Genomic DNA, 18,560 nt, shown 5'->3' with positions numbered 1-18,560 from the left:
CATTACCCTAACTCCTACAATCACAGCTGTGGATTCCTAATATGTGCCCAAGATTTTCCTGGTGCAGCATACACTGAAATAGTCACCACCAGTAAACATCAGAAAAGACCCTTAGTGGTACCTACTCTGTCAAGATTCTTGACCGTAATTTACTTACACAGTACTCCTAAGCATGTTTTCTTTTGACCGAATCCTATTAAATCGGCAGTGAAACTTGACATACTATAAAAAAAAAAAAAGGTAGCATCTTGAAAATCCTGGACTTACGTTTGCTTCTGGTTTCCTAGCTGACTCCAAACTTCAGCCACAAAGCCATCAAAATTCTCATTCTAGAATAATGAAAACATTGGAGATTGTAAATTTACAGTGGAACCTTGTGTTATGCACCATCCTCCTTGCGAACACTGCGGGTTACAAGCTCTGGTAACCTGGAAGGAGATGCCCCTTGTTGTGAATTTTGCCCCAGGATGAGAGCGGAAGTCGCACACCGGCAGTGCGGCAGGTGCCATTGGCAAAAGTGTGCCTTCTGTTATGAGCGGTTTCGGGTTACAGACGGACCTCTGGAACAAATTAAGTTCGTAACCTGAGGTACCACTGTATTCTGAACAAATATCATCGTGGTTATTACTTTTGATGATGTTGAAAGTTTAGATATCTCATTAAAAAAATCCTGCCTTTGTCTCTTAATGCTTTGATCATGTGCTGACTGATTTTGTTTTAAGCTACGTTGTTATCTCATTAGTTTGCTTAACTGGACACCATCATGTAAAATGGCTGTTTATGCAGTTTTTATAAATAAGGCTATGAATTTTAAACGCAACCACGCTGCCCATGTATACAATGCAGTATCATATCAAACTGCTTTGAGGTCTTTTTTTTACAATCATGGTGTATTAAATAATAAATAAAATATCAGTATGCCCTGAGTGTTCACTGGAAGGACAGATCCTGAAGCTGAGGCTCCAATACTTTGGCTACCTCATGGGAAGAGAAGACTCCCTGGGAAAGACCCTGATGTTGGGAAAGATGGAGGGCACAAGGAGAAGGGGACGACAGAGGACAAGATGGTTGGATAGTGTTCTCGAAGCCCCCAACATGAGTCTGACCAAACTGCAGGAGGCAGTGGCAGACAGAAGTGCCTGGCGTGCTCTGGTCCATGGGGTCACGAAGAGTCGGACACGACTAAACAACAAATGCACTGTGTCATCTAGGGATCTTTTATGTAAACACAATTCACAACACCTGAGTTTAAACATGCCAGCATTTAGCCCACCTCCTTTTCACCCACATGCTATTACTTCCACACCTAGGAATCAAGCTTCCGTTCTTCACTGCTGTATGTAATATATAAAACCTGTCTGTGACATCTAGGCCAGTCATCGACAATTTTACATCATCGACAATTTTAAAAAGCCACACTGATATCTGGTATTATACTGGCTCTCTATTTCTCAGAGGTAGGCTTAAGATACCTTGGCTATTTGGATCAGGTTACTGGAAAGCTCTTCTATCTCATCTTCACTGACAAACACACTCTCAAAGTCATGGTAAGTCCAGCCTTCAAACAAAATTCGTGGAACTGAAAAAATACAGAAAGGGAGAAAGAAAGACTAGAAAGAGTCATTAATTTTCTACGCTATTAGGAAAACTGCTGTGGCATGCTCACTCGAAAGATGTATTCCACCCCTTCTCCACTACTAAAACTTGTTCTATCCTTATTAATGTACTTCAGGTGGAAATATATGATGAGGATGGGGTAACTGTGACCCCACCAGCTGTTGCTGGACTCCATCGGCCCCTGTCACCACGGCCAATGGTTAGGGTGACATGAGTTGCAGTCCTAACAAAATGTAGATGACACAAGTCTTCCATCCCTGGTATGTGGAACCTTTATTGTAAGTATAGCAAATTTAGGGCCAACACTCCCTTTCAGCATAAACATTTGGAGCTCCATGTGGTTGCCCATACGCACTGAGGCTCCAAATCATGCCACTTTTACCTCAAATTTTGGGGTGTGGAGAAAGGAGAAGCTAAGCAAATTTTGTGGAGTAGGAACATATTCTTCCATTAATCTTCCATGGGAAACAGATTTCTGGGCCAAGATAAACATCAGAACCCAACAAGTGTAAGTGGGTAGGAGCTACAGCTGATGCTCGTGTAAGGCACTGGAATGAGGTGCTGAAAGAGCAGAGGGGGCTAGCCAAGGATCCAATGCTGGTCCATTTTGTGGAAAGGGGTCTGATCCAGGCCCGCCCGCTGCACCATCATGGAGCTTGTGAAACAAAAAAGGACACATTTGAGCATCCCACACACAGGTGGAATCTACACACATATAAATAAAGCTGTGAAAATGCTTTTTTTATAAAAAAAAGTTTTGAAAAATGCATTGAAATTGTCATAGCTTACGTTTGCCATCTAGTGCCACATTTGTATATTGTACTGTAAAGGTAAAGGACCCCTGACAGTTAAGTCCAGCAGTGACCGACTCTGGGGTTGCGGCACTCATCTCGCTTTACTGGCCGAGGGAGCCGGCATACAGCTTCCGGGTCATGTGGCCAGCATGACTAAGCCACTTCTGGAGAACCAGAGCAGCACATGAAAACGCCGTTTACCTTCCTGCCAGAGCGATACCTATTTATCTACTTGCAACGGGAGCTCACCCCGTCGAGGGAATTCGAACCACCAACCTTCCGATCGGCAAGCCCTAGGCTCAGTGGTTTAGACCACAGCGCCACCCGCATCCCTATACTTTACAACACACTTAAAACATTTTATTTGCAGCTGCATGGCTAAGTCCACACACATTTCCCCTGCTCAGGGCTTTTACATTGGTGCTAGACCTACTGCTTCATTCCACCCTGCTGCTCATTAATGTGTAATATATGGGATTTGCAAAATACAATTTTCCAGTTGTACTAAAAAGAGAGAGGGCAGAAAGCCTACTCCTTTGCTTTAAGAAAAGAAAATAAAGAAAAGTCTGCCAACTAGTTTGATCTGCATTTCCTCTTATGTACAACTAGGGTGGTCTGGGACCTATCAGTGAGAAAGCAGAGATTTCAGGAGGGTAGGAAATGGAGGAGGGGTGTAATTTTTCCTTTCCCCGTTCCTGAAATCCCTCCATCGCCACCCTGGTGATCCCCAAGCTGCACTACAAGATTCTTGTTCCAGGCTGACTGAATGACTTCTGTTAACACTGGCAGCATTTTGTTGTGAATCCCCAGCAGTCGATTACAATTTCCCAACTACAAAGCCAGCAGGAAAACAGACCCAGTCATTATAAAGAATGGCTGGGACAATTTGGCTAAGGCAGAGGAGTGCAGGAACCCAGAACAGTATGACACAATTAAAATTAACGCTTCCGGAGTTGCCCTACAAGAATGGGTTCAATTTGTGCCAAACTCACATTTCAAAAATTACGAACATTAAGAGCCCTACTGGATCTGGTTCAGCAGCTTGTCTTCCAACTAAAGGCCCATGGAAAGACTGCAGGCAGGACACGAGGGCAATAGGGAGCCAAGGCCCATTGGAGCTAAAAATCATAGATCTGTAGACTTGGAAGGCCTTGAGGGTCACCTAGCCCAACCCCTGCAAAATATGGAAGCTTTCCTACAAAGTCACCTATTTTGATGTTTTTGGCATTCTTCTTCACTTCTTTCATCCAACCTGTTAATAGAAAACATGAAGACCAAATATGAACCTGTCTAATCACAAAGTGCCATATTTTCAAACACAAATATGTCTTTTATAATTTTTCTACTCTGTGACTATCAAAGAAATAATGGTTACATGGATCATGGTATAAAAATCAATGGTCTCTACACCACCAAAGATGTATTAACCATTAAGCAACCATGTGTTGTCAGCCCAGAGTAACACATATGTGCATGTGTTCCACTCACCCTGGTCATTTTTGCATTTGGCCCCTTCAGGAAGGTAAACACTAACATAGCTTTGGGATTATTCAAAGCAGAAAGCAGCATACCAAGGTTCCTCCCTGCAAGGCATCAGCCTTCAAGCACTGGGTACCACTGGGCCAACCTACAGCTCCTGATGGATTGCTTACTGCCAAGTCGCCACAGACACATGATCTCACATGCAGCGCCATGCAAATTGACCACCAGCTGGAAATGGTTGGCTGTGGCTGCATAAGAAAATAATGGCTGGATCTCCTTAATTTCAATAGGTTGACTCATATGCATTCTCTGTTTTTAAGTTATATTATGTCTCAATGTCAATTTGTAAAACAGTATTTTCCCCCCATTGGGTGTTGTATGAGAGTGGGAAATTTTATGTTACAGTGGAAGTTTGCAAATATCAACATTCACATATGAATGCCGAAAATCCCTGCCAAATTTTGTTAATACCCGAGAATTCAGAGATGCATTTGTGTCACCGTTCATTTTAGGGGAGACTGCTACAATGCAGCCAAAACACAATCACACTCAGATGTGGGAGGTATCAGCACACTTGCAGGGGGACCCCAAGTCTGCAGAAGTGCAAAAGCACTTTTAGAGAGAGAGAAACAAAGCCCAAAAACCAAGTAGACTCTGTGGACACGAACTGCTGACTGAATGGGGGAGTGAGGGGTAGGGAATGGAATGAAATGGAGTGGCTGGAAACTGGAACAGGCGCACTCCCTACTGCAATTGTCATAGAGCATGCCTGTCAGTAACCACATAGTTTAAAGCTGGAGTTAATTCTTTATTAGCAAAAACACAGTCTCCACTGACTTGCATGAGTGTCATGCCTAATGAACACAGCAGCTCATTCCTGGTGGATGAAATCATGAAATCAGTTGCTGATACTAAAGGTCCCTGCCTCCCCACAGCTGTCTGTCTCCTCCTCTCCAGGGCTTTTTCCAAGCAATGGGAGACTGCACTTGCATGCAGTCAATCTCTCCTCCACCTTTTTCATGCATCTCCAGGTTCTGGGAAACAGGGGAGAGTGAAGCTTGTTGCAGCAGGAACAGGAGACACATGTCACTCTTCACCAGCCTGACTCATCTCTGCCTTTTCCAGTCCCACTCACCAGCTTACGCTTCTGATTCTTCTCTTTGCTACAGACTCTCCCAGCTCACCAAGCCCTGTTACTTCTTCCACTTAATACATCTCTTCCCAGTCTTCTCCGTCTGACCACTCATTGTTGTCCCATCACCTCTCCCGGGGCTCTAGGCCTTCTTCCCTTGGTGGTTCCCCAGCTGGTTTCTCCCTCCATCCCTCTGCATCCATGACAGCAACATTTTGTTGCAGGGCCTACTTGCTCCTTTTAACAACAGTCTCAGGTGGTTGAGTTTCAACAGGAACAGAGCCAAAACGGAATCACCGAGACTCAAGTGAGAGATATCAAGATGTTCAGGGGAAACCCACCGTATGCAGAAATACCAAACATATTTTAATGGGGGGGGACCCAAGCAGGAGAATCTGACTGCAAATATTCTCAAAATTCATGAATGGTGAGACTTCGAACAGGAATATCAAAGTTACCACATTTTTCAGGCATTCACCGTTAACATGCACGCTTGTATATGCACCTCTCTTAGCTTTTATTGTCTGCTACTACATGCATCCAATGAAATAGGAAATGGCCTAAAAAGACTCGCATCATAATAAATTGTTTAACTTCAAGGTGCCGGAATACTTTTTGCCTCTGAATGAATTCAGCATCAGAGTTATAATTGGGAGTTCCTAGCTCAAGCCAACAAGCTGGATTATGACAGAGTTAAAGCATACTTTTGTGTTATAGAGAATGCATCCAGTTATTCTATCAAATTTTCTGCCATGGAAGGAAAGCATTGTATAGCATCACAAAATGCATGTTAACACTGGAAAGCCAAACAGCAAATGCACTAGACACAGATCATGGGGCATGGGATATCAAGCACAAAAGAAAACCTTGGTCAGCATCATGGAGCCCTGTCACCTGGAACCTCTCCTTGCCCCTTCTCTTCACCTGCAACCAGACTGGCGAGATAGTCGTAAATTTGCTTCCAAATATCTTAGCAATGTCATAGCCATGGCTGTTCCACTGGAAAAGGGAGGAGGAAAAGGTATTAGGGCAAAATCCATCACAAACCACCTAGAATTGTATTAAATGCAGGGAAGAGGTCGATGGTCCCAATTTCAGCTCAGAACTTCCATTTCCAGCAGCTAGCCCAATATATTTTGCGGTTTGAGGCAAAGGACAAGATGACCTTGTTCCTCACCACCTAGGACACTTTTATGTACTGGAGAGGCAGTTGTAGTTTACTTAAATACTGACAACTCCAAAAGTACTCTGCATTGCACCCAACAGTAGTTTAGACAGTTCATTACATGTTTGGCACACACAGATCTGCTCTGCAACAGAGGGGGATGGGTGGCTTGGAAGAAAGGGCTTGGTGGGAAGGATGCCCCTGTTGCCCACAAGCACCTGCCACCTGACACAACTACCCTACTCCGTCTAATGGTAGATCAAGCCCCAAATTTTATTCGAAAGAGAGAACGGGATAACCCAAATACTGTATATACACACAAAGCCACAAACCATGCAACAGATACCAGAATTCCTACAACTAGCTGCATCCCACCTTTTTCATTTTCTCAGTACTTACAGGCGTTATGTAGCCCAAAACATCTCCCCCAAAGTGTCGTTCTCGTGCTTTTTTGGCACAGTAGCTTTTGTACTCTAGGATAATATCCTTCGTCTTTAAATCGGTAGAAACCAGGCCACGGTCTTGCACTCTTTTATCTGAATAGTGAGTCTGCCAACAAACCATTATTGTAGATTTAATAACAACTAAAGAAAACATCCATGTTCAGAAGCAGTCTACTCCTAAATACCACTGTAAATATATCCATATTTTATTACACCCCAGATATGATGGAAGCAGCCAGTCTTGTTTAATCATGCCTGATTCACATGCACAGTACGATGTGGAATGGGGTATGAAAAGGGGTGTGTAGATAAGAGAAAGAAACTCAACCATCCCACCCACCTTTGCCCCCTGTCCAGCCCCATGTTAAAACTAGAGTCATATCCACCACCCAATTAACACATGAATCAGGGATACTGTAGTTCAGGGACTTTGGCTCCAATTCATTTTTGCAATATTCAGTCACCCTATAGGCAAATGTTAACACCACTAGGTCAGAGTACAAAATCCACCAGAGCGTTCAATATGAATCTTCGCAAAAATTCCAAGCAATGAAGCAGCTTCTCCTACCTTTTCCTCCAGGGTTTTTGAGGCAGCTTTTTTGGTATCTGTCTTTGACAACGTAGCATTAGCCACCCGAGAAGCCAGGGCAAACACAACAAGGCTGATTGTGATCCATCTCATGACAGCTTGAGCTATTCCCGTCACCTCTAATTTCTTCAATGAGGAAGATAATAAAAAATAAAAAGGAGTTTGTTGTGAGACGACAACCCTACTTGAGAATAAGAAGTCGTTGTTGCCAAAGGAATGTTCTTCAGTGGCAGAGCACATGTATGGCAGGTTCTGTAAATTTAATAAGGATCTTAGTGAAAGGAGGAGGGGAGTCTGCCACAGAGACCCAATGCCAGTGGAATGGAGACCAGGGATGGGGAAACCTGTGACCCTCCAAGTGTTGTTGACCCACTTTACCCCTGAGCCCCCTTTCTCTGCCGTTCCCTTTCCCCATTATTCCCCTCCTTGCCAAATGCATTAAATTAGGTAGGGGATAGCATATGGGCCTTGATGCACAGGCTCCCCTCTCCTGCTTTAAGGCAACTTTGTATATTCATAACCAAAATGCTAGCTGGCATTGGCTGCCAGTTCATTTCCGGGCTCACTGTGGCTGGGGGAACCGAGCCAGTTGAGCGGAGTATAAATAATAAAATTTATTATTATTATTATTATTATTATTATTATTATTATTATTATTATTAAAGGTGCTCAGTCTAGTGTCTGAAACCCTAAATGACTTAGGTCCCAAATACATGAAAGAACACCTCCTTCCCTACAGACCCTCCCAGCTGTTAAGATCAAGGACCACCTCTCCCTATATAAACTGACCCAGACTCTGCAATCATCATCTGAGGCCCTTCTTCATGTGCCCCACCACGAGAGATCCAGAGGGTGCCAATACGAGAATGGGCCATTTCTATGGTGGCTTCCCACTTGTGGAATGCTCTCCCCAAGGAGACTTGCCTGATACCTTTGTTCCATATATTTAGGCACCGGGGGGGGGAAACATCCCTCTTCTCCCAGGCCTTTGATTAATTAAACAATCTATGACCTTTTAAACTGTTGGGGAGGGGTGATGAAGTTTTTGTTTGTTATTACAGTATTTTGTGGGGGGAGGGATTATACTGTAAACTGCTCTGTGCTCTCTGGATGAAGAGTGGCTTAGAAATGTAATTGGTGAAGGGTGGGTAATAAATGTAATAATTATAATTATAAAGTAACAACAACATCTGATGGGGGGGAATTAACATTTGTCATTGTTAGGAAAGAATGTTTGCCTGCAACTCCTACACTACATGGGACACAACTGCAGTTTCTATAGTGTAATGCTGGTATCAAAACAGCCCATCAGATTGTAATTTTCCTAAATGTACTGTACATGGTGCCTGTAATGCACTCTTTAAGACATATTATTAGTGGTGGTTGCAATGCCCACCCTGCTTCCAAAGTATTTACATTCTAATTTATCCAAAGCAAACTAGGTGAGGCTGGGGTAAATTTATAGAGGCCATTACTCTGGGAATGCCAGGACCGTCCTTAATGTATCCAACGTTAGCCTAAGGAGAAAATTTATCTGCTCTTTAGCATATAATACAACTAATAAATAAAACAAGCTTGTTTTAGCTGCAAATTATCCTGTCATGCTTGCTTGCCAAATCCAATAGCTTTAAAGCCTCTTCTCAGAAATTGCGTAGCCCTCCTGGTCACAAATCAATGAAATAATTACATTTGTTACCCTTGAAGGTACCATAAGAGTGTTGGTTTTGTTGCAACAGACTAACCTGACTTTGTTATGGGCATCAGATACTATTCAATGAAGACTTGTAACTGTTAGTTAATTAAGGCGATTATGAAAATAAAAATCTGATTGGCAAAAAGGTGCCATCTAGGAAGTCATCAGATGTTTAATTTTTTTAAATAATTTTTTACCAAAAGTGCTAATATGTCAATTTCAAACACTACTATGAAAGAGACATTGTCTCCTTCATGGGAGAGGTGGAAATGCCCTTTCCAATACACCTACTACACCACACGTGTATTATCTAAAAACAATGGAAGTATTCAGGGAAGGGATGAAGTTCAGCGATGGAGCATCTGTTTTGCATGCACAGGATCTCTGGTTCAATCCCCAGCATCTCTAAGTAGGGCAATGAGAAAACTGTCTGAAACCCTGGACAGCTGCTGCCAGTCAGTGTAGACAATATTGGGCTAGTGGAACAATGGCCTGACTAGGCAGAAGACTGCTTCCTATGTTCCTGTGTAACCCCTGGCCTCTACATATGGGGCTGAGAAACACCCATATCTGAAAGCCTGTAGACAGTATGAAGCTTGATAGACTAAAGAACCACCTTTGTTGGATAACCCATGAGTTTTAGTTTACTTTAAATATGCATGAAACTGCAAATGAGAAAAGCAAGAATTTTACGTGGGAAGCATGGGAACCTAGAAAGCTGGTCTCATGCAGCAAAACTTCCTCTTCCTCCGCCTTTGCAGAGAATAGATTGGGGTGGGGGAAGTTTCATTGTGCAAGCGGAGGTCCATGCCCAAACTCGACATGATTAATGTTTATTCCTATTCCATTGCCCACCACAGAAATGCATTCTAGACACCCTACAGATGATGTTCCCCTGCACTTTCAGAATATGTTTTGTAATTGTTACTAATGTACATACACTTCAGTAAACAGATAAACAAGGCTTCTGAAAACAGAAGTTTAGGCTGAGAGATAATATTGGGGGCAGACAGGATGAATTTAGTTATTTGACAGTGAACAATCCAAGTAAACAAATTATGCCTGAGAACAAAATCCATGAGGATTTTGCTGAAGGGATTTATTATACATATTCATCTCTCACCTTACCATGAATCACACCCAAGGCAGCTAACAACAATAAATTGGGTCCGGCAGCTCACTGGCAGTTAGTGCAGCAGTGCTCTCAGGACCAGTGAAATATGGTGCCATCAGGCTGCCCCACTCACCAGCCCAGCAGCCGCATTCCAAATATTATTCATGAACACTTCTCCACAGAGACTTTACTCTTACAGTGTAATCCTATGCAGGTCTACTAGTTCAATGGGGACTTACTCTCAAATAAGTGTGCATGAGACTGCAGCCTTAATCACATTGTTGCTTCACTCCAAGTGTCTTTTCGCCTCACAGTTATCTCTGCAGGCAAAGTGGGAAACCTTATTCCTCTCACTTCACCTGCCTTTACATCATGGCTTCTGTGAGGACAAGTTCTGCCTCACTAACTTTTTTGAGTTCTCCGAGTGTGTCAAAAAGCATATGGACAGAGTGAGGGGTGTAAAAAGTAGGGTCTCCTCAAGGATTGATACTGTGACCTGCACTTCTTTAACTTGTTCATCATTAATGATCTGGACTTAGGGGTAAGCATTCTGGTGGCTTTGTTTGGAAATGCCAAATTGTTCACTGTGTTTAAAACAAAAAGGGATTGCAAGGTGCTCTACACTGGGTCAATGGATATTAAAATGACAAATGCAATTCAATGTATAACTGTGAAGTGATGTGCATTGGAGCAAAAGAGCCAGATTTCTCTCTCTCTCTCTCTCTCTCTCTCTCTCACTCACACACACACACACAAACAAACAAACATGAGTGTGGGGTCTTGACTGATAATGACTGACAAGGTAAGAGAAATTAGAAACATGGTGGATAGCTATATTAAGATGCTGGCCCAGTGCATGGAAGCTATGAAAAAGGCAAATTTCATGCTAGGGATCATTAGGAAAGGGACTGAAAATAAAACTGTCAACATAATAATAAAGCCATTATACAAATTTATGGTGCAACTGCACTTGGAATACTTTGTCCAGTTCAGGGCAACCATAATTATCATGGGGTTCTGACAATTCTCCTATGTGTAATCTCCCTCTCCCATAATAGTCGAACCCAGGAGCAATTCATGAAGCTGCATGATGGAAGTTCAAGGAGAGACAAAAGTAATGTCACACAGAGCATGGTTAAACTATGGCATTTGTGCCCACTAGGTATAGTGAAAGATCTCAACAGCTTTAAAACAGGGTTGGACAAATTCAAGAAAGCTATCAAGTTGTGATAGCTGTGTGCATTACCTCCAGGACCAGAAGCAGTACAGATATACCACTAGATACCTGCTGCTGGGAATCACCAAGTGAGTTGCCAGCCTCCCACAGGCATCGGATAGCCGCCCACTCTTAGAACGGATTGTCCAACTAGACAGGCCTTTGGCCTGATCCAGCAACAGGGTTCTGTTTATTTCATTACTTCAGTAATTGTGAGCAGGGCTGGCCCAAGACACTTTGGCACCTGAGATGGACTCCCAAATGGTCCCCTGCTCCCCACCATGGAGGATGGGATGAGGGAAGATTTACATGGAGAATGGAAGAGGGGTAGCAGTCGCTTCATCTGGCCTCAGGGGGGGGGGGGCTGATTGCCCGTCCCAAGCTGAAGGAGTGGCAGCTGCTACAGAAGAGCGAACGTGGCTTGTGAGCTGGGAGTGCATACATGGAACATAACCGACACAAAGCCTATCAGGAAGGGAGAAAGTGTCGGATGCCGACGAGGGTGCAGAGGGAATAAATGGAGATGAAACGCGACAGGAAGGACGCAGGCGTCCCCAGTCCACCCCCGACCCCCCGCCAGTCTTAAATAAGGCGGCTGCCCGCGGAAAGCAAGACGGAATTGCACCCGAATTACAAAGCAGCCCAGGGATCTTCCTTCCCGCGGCTCGCTCCCGGCCCCGCGCTCGCTTAATCAGAGGCGCGTGACAGCTGCCCCCAAGGCTCCAGGGCAAGGGGAAGAGCGCGGGGCGGGCGGGGGGCGCGCAGGCTGCCTCTCGGTCTCCCCTCCCACCTTGTCAGTGACTCGCGCTCGTGCCCTCGCTTTCCCTCTGCAAACCGGATCTGCTTCCACTCGGAAGTGAAAGCGGTGGCTCGGGATCAGCGTGGCGTACGCCTTTTAAAGGAGCCGCCTTGGCTGCCGGAGAGCGCTTCTTCCCTCGCAAGGCGAGACATGAGAGAGGCAGGGACGCCCTGAGCCCCGTTTGGGGTTGCGGGAGGCAATCTTGCGCGCGCGAAACTCATTGAAACAAGCAGGACTACTCGCGAGTCAGGGACAGGGAGCGTAGAGTTATGCCTCGTGCAGATAATCGCGCGGTCAAACATCACAATCACAAACTTCCCTTTCTTCCTTGGATATTTAGGATTGCAAAGCAAGGGAGCGCACGAGCCCCTTTCCCTGTTTCCCCGGACGTAAAGTCCAAGTAGGAAACACACACCCGAAAAATGAAGCTTTACTGAACCTCTGCCGGGGTACACCAACCTTCTCCAACCTGGCGCCCTCCACATCGTGCTTGGTATTACAACTCACAGCCGGCTGGGGCTGATGGGAGTTGTAGTTGGAAACATCTGGAGGGTGCCAGCTTGGGAAAGGCTGGCGTGGGAAATGCAGATCAGACTCAGTGTAAGGAAGCTCGCTGCGTTCTCAAGCAAGTCTTGCCCGATTTCCGCGGGTTTCCTTCCAAATTAGAGAACATCCCAAGGCATCTCTTAAAGAGCCATGTTCGAACATGGCGGTTTCTGATCGATTTCCACAAGCGCTACTGGACTTTATTTCCCCTGAATCCAAGAATGTTGACCTTTATTCGGAAGTAACTAACGGGGCTTCCTCCCAAGCAAGCAGCACAGATTTGCTGCCTTGATGTTTATCAGGGTAGATAAATATAAACGGACAGAATTTTCTTCCTTTTAAGAATTGCGTGAGCTTTTTTTTCTTTTCTCTCGTTTTGCCTTGCTGTAGTAGTTGTTGTAGTGGTAGGTTAAAATAAAACTTCCCATGCAGAAATTTCATTTGTACACAAGTATTCAAACGTAGAGTATCCTTGTTTCATAATCTGAACATAAACATGGAAGTCCATTATCTCTTTTGCCTGCACCATAAATGCAGATTTCTGCATACATCTTACCCAGGGCTGGGTTTTTTCCACACAAGTACAGAAGTGAAACAGAATGTGGTTCCTAAAAATCTCAAGTTTCCTATTTTCATTTTAAAGGAGGTTTCTAGCTATTATGTAGCAAACAAAGCTAGACAATAAATGCCTAAAGAAATCTCACAGAAAAGGAGGAGTAGTTGAATCAGATTTTTAACAGGCACAAAGTGGGGGTTTGTGTCCAGTGCAGGTGCGCAGAGGTGAAGTGAATTATGCAATAAAATAAAATGATTTGTGCTGAATTTTTAACTTTACATTAGGCTCAGAGTATTCACAGTTCTGATTCATGTTTCATGGCTGGCTGCTTAATTGTTGCAGAAACAATATATTTTGTCAACACTTAGACCAAAATATTTTGTACCTGAGAAAATGCAATGTTTGGCAGTGTTAGATTGCCACTTACTTCCAATAGGACTAATTCTGAGTAGACTGGTTAGAATTGTGCTGTTACCTACTAATAATAGTAGTTTTTTAAACTATGGTGTGATACAAGTACAGGAAATCTCCCTTTTTTTAGTAGAGATATCAGATAATGCAGCCTAAGATCTTTCAGGACATTAATCACAGGGCGGGGCATATAATAGTCTGCAAAAGCCCTAAATAAAACCATACAGAGCAGGAAGCAAAATTGTCACAGGGTATCATTGCAACAACTGCCTCCCATTTTCTCCCTCCCACCACTCTCCTATATGTGAATACTTCCTCTTACCCAAACAGCATTGCTGGGACACTCTGTTCCCTGGAATAGTAGGAACAGTTCCTCTCACGCAGGGCCAGCACCCATTCCACTGCAATTGCTGACCAAACACTTTGCCTTGCAGGATCACAGTCCCAACACATAGAGCAGAAGAAGCTACTCTTGCACATACACAGTTCAAGTACAATCCTAAAGGTCTCAATCACTGTAGTCTCCACATCCCTCCAGGACACTAAACCACCAGCACTCAGGTGCTTACTTTCAGCTCACATCTCCTCACCTGTTCAAGGACTTTGCGCTACAGCTTCTGCCTATTGCTCATTTGTTCTATAGGCTGCTCTCCCACAGATACAGAACCTTCTCCCACACTCTGTTCCATGCAGGCCAGGAGACAGGCCCATCTTGTCACCAGCAAGGTGTGGGGTGGCTTTTAATGGGTAGGGAACATGGGTGTAGCCAGGATTTTTGTTAGGAGGGGGCAGGACTTCTGTTTTGGGGGGCAGAACCAACATGATTGGTCAGTTAAGTATTTCTATTGTTTTACTTGATGGGGGGGGCAGTTGCCCCCGCTTGTCTACGCCCATGGTAGGAGAGGAGATATATATATATGCAATTTACCCTTCCAGGTGCTCATGTGTGAGACTTTAAGAATCCCATCCTTGGTAGCAAAATTAGGAATTAGGCTGCAAAGTCTCCTTTGGTGCAAGTCCAGCTAACCAAGTAAGCTGGCTTCCCGCCTCTTACCCTGCTTAACAAAGAATAAGGCAACAACTTGTAAAGTAAGTTTAAAAATAAAATGTAATTACATTATAATAAAGCACTGGTTCACAGCAAAGGCTGCATTCAATGCTTGTCAAAGGACGAGAGGGACAGGAAGTACTATCTGCTCCTTCCTCTTTAGGCAAGGAGAAATTACATCACACAGAGCCAGCTCTACCAACTGTATCTCTATGGTTTGAATATCTGCCTGTCAGCAATACAGCTCTGGGGCATTACTCCCTTCTCATGCTAACTACCAATAATATGCATTTGTTAGGTTTACAGTGGTGCCTCGCAAGACGAAATTAATTCGTTCCGCGAGTTATTTCGTCTTGCGATTTTTTCGTCTTGCGAAGCACGGACTTTGGAAAAGCTTCAAAAATACCAAAGTCTTCAAAAACCTCAAAAAAGGCTACCACACACCGCGTGCTATGAGTTGCTCCTCGGAGTGAATGCACGGTTTTAAGAAAAAGGAAACAAACTTGCAAGACAAAGAAAACAAACTTGCAAGACGTTTTCCTCTTGCGAAGCAAGCCCATAGGGAAATCCGTCTTGCAAAGCAACTCAAAAAACGAAAAACTATTTCGTTTTGTGAGTTTTCCGTCTTACGCAGCATTCGTCTTGCGAGGTACCACTGTAGTTGCTAATCTCCCATTCTGTGGCAATCACACAGGGTCCCCGTTTAACAGTCTATTGATCCCTGTGCCACCACTGTGCTCACTTCCCCACTGCCACCAACCAGTTACTCTCTGGTAAAACACTGAGTCCAGTCAGCTGTTAAAAGTGAACCAAAAAAACCCCCCACATTTATTTTACAAACATTAACAAGTTTATGGTTTCTCAGATAATATTCCTGTCAGTATCTTAACTTTAGTTTCTTTACCAACCTATACCTTCTTGCTGATTATCTCAACTGTTTGACTGTCTCCTCTTAACAAATTCTCTCACTCTCTCACACCAAACTAGCCCAACCCACAGACTTATCTTCTCTGTCTCTTCTAACTCCAGACTGTCTTCTCAACAACTCTCTCACTCAAAAACACCTCTGTGCTTAAACCTTATACACAGTTAACTCTGCCCCCTGGGTTCCCATTGGTTAGTCATTTTACAATTAGTTAACCCTTTCACTATGAACCCAGTGTGATGTCACACACATAGGAGGGCAAACACCACACATACCATGTTCAGGATCCTGCTGGGGCTGCCAACCTACTTGCTCTTGTATCCTTGCTAGCTTCTTGATAGACAGACAGCTTATGCATCCAATAGGTGATGGGATTCTTCACATAGAACTGGAGCTTGTTCTTCTGCTGTCCATTGGGCAGTTGTCCAAGGCACAGGTGCCCTGCTGGTGTGACAAGCTGGGAGCCTTATGTGTTTTGTTCCTGTTCCCTCTTTTAATATTTCCACCCCATAGGCTGGCCTGATTTTGCTGCCTGTGTTGGATCTTAAGTAGTAAGCGCCAGTATATATTTAGGGATCCCTTTGTCTCCTTTTAGCTAGCCTCAGCGTGGAACTCTAAGGATGGCAGGGTACTTGATGCTATCATGGTTCATGGCCTGTGAGCACCTTCACTTTTACTTTACTCAGGTTCCCTGTACTGCAAGGGGTGTTGAACCTATGGTCCACCAGATATTGTCTGCCTCTGACACCCATCAGCCCCTGCCAGCATAGCCAATGACCAGGGATTATGAGAACTGTGGTCCAAAATCATATGGAGGGCCACAGGTTCAACACCATTGGTGCAATGGTTACCAAGATTGTTGAGATACATGAAGATATCCACCCTTGAGATAAATTCTTCTCTTGCAGGGAAAGTGCATGTTCCTGGCATTCAAAAAGCAACCATAGCCCTGTTTAGTGGAGAGAGGGCGTAGCCCATGCATACCAGCCAATGTTCCTGTGCATGCTGTGCACACATGCTCCACTTCCAATCTTCTTGGGTTCAGTGGGATGGTCTGAAGGGGAATCTTAAGGATATTTGGGAACATATGCTTACAAACTGCCCTGTGAGAGGCAACACTGAGATTAAGATGGAGACTGACAACCAGTGCTACCTCCCTGGACTGGATGCAAGTAAGAAGGCAGGTAGGTGGGGGCTGACCAAGGACAGAATGATCTTGGTGGGGCAGTGCCCCATTTGTCCTAAAGGACCAACCTCAACTGGACTTCTGCCTATGTTCATCTATGGGATAAGGCATGCGATAATACAGCTTGCCAGGGGAGAAAAGTAGAGATGGTGTGAGGAATTACACATTTCCATGTTCTAGATCATGTACAGCTTATTTCTCAGAAGCCTTTGCATTTCCCTCATTCTTTACAGTCTCTGTGCTTCTCCTCTTTAGTCCTGAAGAGCAGTACTTAAAATTAAAACAAACAAACCCACCTGTAGACATCATTGTCCCCTTTTCCAGCAAGATTGTTTTGCCTTCAGCAAGGCTTTTCCCTCCTGGCACTCCCTTACTGGCCAGTCTCTCTTCATTAGGCAAGTTGTATCAGCAGCACATCACAGTGCTTAGTCTTCACAACTAGTATCAGCATGAGAATACAGAGGCCAGTCTGCTTTCATCAGGTGGGCTGCATCAGCAGAAGGTCACAATGGCCAGTCTTCAGGCCAGCAACATCATCACTGAGGACACAGTGGCCAGTCTGCTAGGCTTCCCTCAGGTGGGGAGCATCAGCACAAGGTCCTAACAGCCAGTCTCCTTTCTTCAGACATAACACTGTGGTCCCTGGAGCAAGCACCCATAGTAATAACATGTGGAAATGTTACTCTCACATTCACACATTGTGGTTGGCAAAAAAAAAAAAAAGGGGGGGGGAGGACCAGATGGGCACAGTTTATTTGTCAATTAAGTGGGTATATACATGAGCATGTGGGCACAGTTTCTTTCTCTTACAAATATGATCAACCACAGTCTATAGAGCACAATAGCAACCAGTTTCTCATATTGAAATGGACAGCTGAGTGTGGATGTAGCCGTTTCAGAGAAAGTGTGGTGTAGTGGTTAAGAGAGGTAGTCTTGTAATCTGGTGTCTCCGCTCCTCCACATGCAGCTGCTGGGTGACCTTGGGCTAGTCACACTTCTCTGAAGTCTCTCAGCCTCACTCACCTCACAGAGTGTTTGTTGTGGGGGAGGGAGGGAAAGGAGAATGTTAGCCGCTTTGAGACTCCTTAGGGTAGTGGTAAAGCGGGATATCAAATCCAAACTCTTCTTTGTAGGACCCTGTGCTCCTCTAGACATTGCTGACTCCAACTCCCATCATCCCTGACGGCAGGGCTGGAGCTCATGGGAGCTAGAGTCCCAACAACATTTGGACAATCACAGATTCCACCACCCCTGAGATTATAGAAAGCAAAGGGTTGAACAGCACCTGGAGGCAGAGGCAGAAAGCAAGGTATGATACACAAGTACATCGGAGGACTTCATCTAACAGCAAGTGTCCCAATGCTAGATTAAAAGAGAAAGACTTGATGACAGATGGTGGGCAGAGGGAGGGAAATCAAAAGGAGAGGTGAAGTTGGGAGCACAGTGTGTGGACAGAATAATAATAATAATAATAATAATAATAATAATAATAATAATAATAATTTATTTATATCCCGCCTATCTGGCTGTGTTTTCCCAGCCACTCTGGATGGCTTCCAACAGAACACCAAAATACAATAACCTATTAAACATTAAAAGCTTCCCTAAACAGGGCTGCCTTCAGATGTCTTCTAAAAGTTTGGTAGTTATTTTTCTCTTTGACATCTGGTGGGAGGGCGTTCCACAGGGCGGGCGCCACTACTGAGAAGGCTCTTTGCCTGGTTCCCTGTAACTTGGCTTCTCGCAGTGAGGGAACTGCCAGAAGGCCCTCGGTGCTGGACCTCAGTGTCTGGGCAGAACGATGGAGGTGGAGATGCTCCTTCAGGTATACTGGACCGAGGCCA

General features: G+C 44.4%; 1 protein-coding gene across 7 annotated transcripts in view; it reads right to left on the bottom strand.

The window, feature by feature from the left end:
- The window catches only part of CHID1 (chitinase domain containing 1), a 133,242-nt gene extending 116,057 nt beyond the window's left edge, over nucleotides 1-17,185 (bottom strand). For 3 of the 7 annotated variants that reach the window (XR_014161116.1, XR_014161117.1, XM_081880574.1), the window contains exons 1-7: nucleotides 12,036-12,115; nucleotides 7,202-7,348; nucleotides 6,590-6,739; nucleotides 5,892-6,024; nucleotides 3,619-3,663; nucleotides 1,473-1,579; nucleotides 268-329 (exon numbers count right to left, since the gene is read on the bottom strand). Coding sequence is in view for 5 of the 7 variants with exons in the window: in XM_081880574.1 (XP_081736700.1) it covers nucleotides 268-329; nucleotides 1,473-1,579; nucleotides 3,619-3,663; nucleotides 5,892-6,024; nucleotides 6,590-6,739; nucleotides 7,202-7,315 (611 nt within the window). In the remaining 2 variants the exon portion in view is untranslated. Of the gene's footprint in view, nucleotides 1-267; nucleotides 330-1,472; nucleotides 1,580-3,618; nucleotides 3,664-5,891; nucleotides 6,025-6,589; nucleotides 6,740-7,201; nucleotides 7,349-11,275; nucleotides 11,434-12,035; nucleotides 12,116-12,503; nucleotides 12,660-13,879; nucleotides 13,903-17,012 lie in introns of those variants that run through there. The other 4 variants (XM_081880572.1, XM_081880573.1, XM_081880570.1 and 1 more) reach the window with 4 other exon arrangements.
- Between the last annotated feature and the right edge of the window lie 1,375 nt (nucleotides 17,186-18,560).

The sequence above is a fragment of the Podarcis erhardii genome, assembly GCF_964252035.2.
Source record: "Podarcis erhardii genome assembly, chromosome: 1".
Classification (NCBI taxonomy): Eukaryota; Metazoa; Chordata; class Lepidosauria; order Squamata; family Lacertidae; genus Podarcis; species Podarcis erhardii.
Note: the sequence above shows the minus strand (reverse complement) of the source record. Positions and strands in the feature narration are given on the sequence as shown.